The sequence below is a fragment of the Priapulus caudatus genome, unplaced genomic scaffold, assembly GCF_000485595.1.
Source record: "Priapulus caudatus unplaced genomic scaffold, Priapulus_caudatus-5.0.1 Scaffold1530, whole genome shotgun sequence".
In the NCBI taxonomy this organism is placed as follows: Eukaryota; Metazoa; Priapulida; class Priapulimorpha; order Priapulimorphida; family Priapulidae; genus Priapulus; species Priapulus caudatus.
The window spans coordinates 21,203-25,951 of NW_014578591.1; the positions used below are offsets into that span (position 1 = coordinate 21,203).

The 4,749-nt window shown below is 47.6% G+C and overlaps 1 protein-coding gene across 1 annotated transcript in view; it reads right to left on the minus strand.

Moving 5' to 3' along the window:
• Positions 1-783: 783 nt before the first annotated feature.
• The window catches only part of LOC106816915 (transcription factor SOX-9-like), a 42,173-nt gene continuing 38,207 nt past the window's right edge, over positions 784-4,749 (minus strand). Inside the window, exon 3 of the mRNA XM_014821558.1 lies at positions 784-1,514. Coding sequence (XP_014677044.1) covers positions 868-1,514 — 647 coding nt within the window. The 3' untranslated portion in view covers positions 784-867. The remainder of the gene's footprint in view (positions 1,515-4,749) is intronic.

Here is a 4,749-nt window from a genome sequence, read left to right on the forward strand (position 1 = left end):
ATACTACAAGTGTTTACGCGTTCTATTCGCTTGTTATCATATATCTCGGTGGATACATTTCGCAACTATCTAGAATTTACAGTTACGATTTTGCATCAAAGTGTACGTTGTCGTCATAATAGTGCGATGAATACAATAGTACATAACAAGTTCAGTGCGGTTTCCATCCGAGGGGAACCAGTACATCGCCTAGGCACGCGGTCTATGCCGATAACCTGCTAACAACTGCAGCTTCGTCATCCAATATGGAAAATAAAATAGATCTTTATCGTTATATTCTCCGAGCTGAGAGAGAAATAGATATAGATATAGATATATATATATAATAACTTCGCTCGTGGCTGGAAAACAAACCCCATCGCTGTAGGAACTTCACGAAATTTACACATTGCTACCGTACGCATAATCAGATACACACGCGCACTCACGTACACGCGCGCACTCACGTACACACGTACACACGCGTATACACAAGCGTACACACGTACACACGCGTATACACACGCGTACACACGTACACACGCGTACCCACGCACACACGCACACACGTACACACGCGTACCCACGCACACACACGTACACACGTACACACGTACACACGCGTATATACACGCGTACACACGTACACACGTACACACGCGTACCCACGCACACACGCACACACGTACACACGCGCACACACGCACACACGTACACACGCGTACACACGTACACACGCACACACACGCACACACGCGTACACACGTACACACGCATACACACACGTACACACGTACACACGCGTACACACGCGTACACACGTACACACGCACACACACGTACACACGCACACACAAGTGCTCGCCGTAATGCGTAGCCTACATATCATTATGTGTAGCTGCTGTTCCACTGGTCGGAACCGACCGCGGTCAGGGAACTAGGGGGCGCGTAGCGCTGGCTAACCACATACGAATATGGCTGCGTCTGTGTCGAATAGAAGCTGCTGCCTTGCGGTATGTACTCATACTCGGCCTGTGTGACGGCCGGATACAGTCCCGGCTGCGGCATCTCGTACGGATCTCGCGAGAACCCGCCGACGTCTCCGACGCGCCGCACAGCGGTGAGATGCTCTAGCTTAACGCTCGATGCCGGCTGCAGCTCGTGGAAACGCGTCGCCGACGTCGCCTCGCCGACGACGGACGTCGGCGGTGCGGCGGCGCTGCTGTAGCTGTTGCTGTTGATGTAGACGGACTCCTGCGTGGTCGTCGCCACGGTGGTCGCCGATGGACGGTCGGACGGGCTGCGGGTGAGTCCGTACTTGGCGAGGGACGCCGGCCACGAGCTGTGTGGCGGCATGCCGCTGGAGGCCGAGCCGTAGTTGAGAGGGTAGTGCGCGAGCATGTGAGGGTTCGGCTGACCGTTGGGCAGGTACTGGTCAAACTCGGACTGGTCGATATGCTCGATGTTGCTCATGACGTCGGTGGTTAGTGACGCCATGTCGACCTGGTTGTAGTCGAGGCTAGGCTGATGTCCGCCTGTAACGATGAGAAGGGAGCAACACACGGGTTAGTGTACGCAGACGGTGGCCAGCAATTGCGCAGAGAATTGTCATCTATGCGATGAAATCGAGAAGAAAAAGAATCGAGGAAATCTGGAAGATTGCTCGGCATAATGATCGAAGTACTGCTGAGGATAATCAACGAATTAGTGCTAAAAGAGGCTCGATTTCTGGTGCTAGAGGAATGTTAGAATTAATGTGAAATTAACGCTTTGGTTAGTGCTGGTATTAGTGTTCAATTTAATTGCCGTGTTAGTGATGAAATTTTTGCTCTTATTATTTCTAGAATTGATGATGATATAATGAATGATTGATAACAGCGCTTGATAGCGCTAGCATTAATGCTAGAATTCGTGCTCGGAGTAATGCTATAATTATAGCTAGAATTGGTGCTGGGTTTAGCGCTAGGTTTAATGCTAGAATTCGTGCTCGGAGTAATGCTATAATTATAGCTAGAATTGGTGCTGGGTTTATCGCTAGATTTAATGCTAGAATTCGTGCTCGGAGTAATGCTATAATTATAGCTAGAATTGGTGCTGAATTTAGCACTAGATTTAATGCTAGAATTCGTGCTCGGAGTAATGCTATAATTATAGCTAGAATTGGTGCTGGGTTTAGCACTAGATTTAATGCTAGAATTCGTGTCGGAGTAATGCTATAATTATAACTAGAATTTATGCTGGATTTAGAGCTAGATTTAATGTTAGAATTCGTGCTCGGAGTAATGCTATAATTATAGCTAGAATTGGTGCTGGGTTTAGCACTAGATTTAATGCTAGAATTCGTGTCGGAGTAATGCTATAATTATAACTAGAATTTATGCTGGATTTAGCGCTAGCATTAATGTTAGAATTCGTGCTCGGAGTAATGCTATAATTATAGCTAGAATTGGTGCTGGATTTAGCGCTAGATTTAATGCTAGAATTCGTGCTCTAATTGCTCAACAATGAATCAGTGCTCACTGCACAGCCTCCTCACCTCTTCTTGTGTGCTTGAGGGCGCCCTCCTTTGTTCCATTAGGCGTTGTCGGGGGCGTCGGAGGACCCTGCCCCTTGTGTACGGCCATCTCCCCGCTGTTACCACTACTCGCCGCTTCCTTCTCGGAGGACTTAAGCGCCTTGAAGAGAACGGCGTTGGAGGAGTGGTTGACCTGAGAGGCTTCTTCTTGCTGGTTCGGCTGTGCTCCTTTCAGAGGCTTCCTCCTGCGTGGCTGGTACTTGTAGTCGGGATGCTCCTTCTTGTGCACGACGCGCAGCCGCTCGGCTTCCTCTATGAACGGCTTCTTCTCTCCGTCGCTCAGCAGTCTGCGAGAAGGAAGCAGAGGGAATGGTTAACTCAGCAGTCTGCGGGATAGATGGTGACGTAGCGATGATGGTGTATAGATGGTGACGTAGCGATGATGGTGTAGAGATGGTGACGTAGCGATGATGGTGTATAGATGGTGACGTAGCGATGATGGTGTATAGATGGTGACGTAGCGATGATGGTGTAGAGATGGTGACGTAGCGATGATGGTGTATAGATGGTGACGTAGCGATGATGGTGTATAGATGGTGACGTAGCGATGATGGTGTAGAGATAGTGACGTAGCTATAATGGTGTATAGATGGTGACGTAGCGATGATGGTGTATAGATGGTGACGTAGCGATGATGGTGTAGAGATAGTGACGTAGCTATAATGGTGTATAGATGGTGACGTAGCGATGATGGTGTATAGATAGTGACGTAGCTATAATGGTGTAGAGATAGTGACGTAGGGCTGAGTGATAGAGGGGTGCGAGCGATGAATGGGTAACGATGGAAGAACGAGCAAAGCCAGCAATAAACAGAATTTCGCGTGTGAATTATATAATTTTTATATGCCGCGATCGTTAAAAGGAGAATCGTAAAAGCTAGAGTCCGGGTAGCGATGTACAATACGCAGTGCGTGCGGCCTGCGAATGTAGGACGTGGCTCTATGACGTCCGCCCGTGAATGCATTGCCACCCCATACGCGATGACCGTTCACACGCAATACAGCGCCACGCACACACACACATACACACACACACACACACACACACACACACACACACACAGAGCGGCACAGCGCACCCCAGTGAGTAATCGGCGAAATTATTTCGAAATCGCTTGCTACGGTTATATTAAGCGTATGGAAGCTAATATATATATTATTTGCGAGTGCTGCATTTGATATGAAATCGGACTTCCCGTACGAAAAGGTTCGTTCATTACGTTAGCGTGTAGTCTGTTTACCTAGTTCGTGGGTGTCGCGCATCCGTGACCTACCCTGCGCTCTTCATACATTCCTGTCCTTCGTCTATACTCAATATATTTCACGCATGCTACGTTGTGCTCCGATTGTATATTATTTTTCCACACTGATATCTATCTATCTCTCTTATCTCTCTCGTCACTCTTTCTTTCTTTCTCTTTCTCTGCTCTTCATCCTCGGTCTCGTTCTCTCTCTCTCTCTCGGCTCTATATATATATATATATTATATATATAGTATATATATATAATATTATATATAACAGATGTAACTTGGTGAAGACTAGATGCAGGTGTAAAGAACAATAGAACGCAGTTTGAGACCAAGGGCAGCAGCTGAGTCGTGGCATGGACGGAAGGTGGCGCGCACGCACTTCAGATGCAAACAACGGAACGATATCATTATCTCATTGCCGCCGCATTAACGGCGACATTTTCCGGGTAATTTCTCGTTAGATAGCTTCGATATCGCAGGTGGATGACTCACAGCTTTGTTTGCTTGTTGATTGGTTGTTGGTCTTGTAGTTTGATCCGCGTAAGACACGCCGCGCGCCTTACAGTCGTCGTCCTAATCCAAGCCCTGACTGATGAATTTTTATATTACGCACAAAGTTTTAATTATTTTCTGACCCACTTTCATCGCTCACTATTCTCTCCTCTTATCTCGCTTCGCTTCTCTGCTGTCTCTCTCTCTCGCTGCCTTCTCTGTCTCACTCTGTACCCCCCTCCTTCTTTTCTTCTCTTCGTCTCTCTCATCTATTCACCTGCCTCACTTCTCTTGCTATATCTCGCTTATTATTTCTGATGAGTTTTTCGCACCTAAGACTATAGGACGAGTCTTTGATGCTCGTGGAAAAATTGCTCACTGCGGCCCGCGTGTGACTCAAAACGCATACTAGATAGTACACTAACAGTGCGTGCGGCAAGCATGTGCTAGGA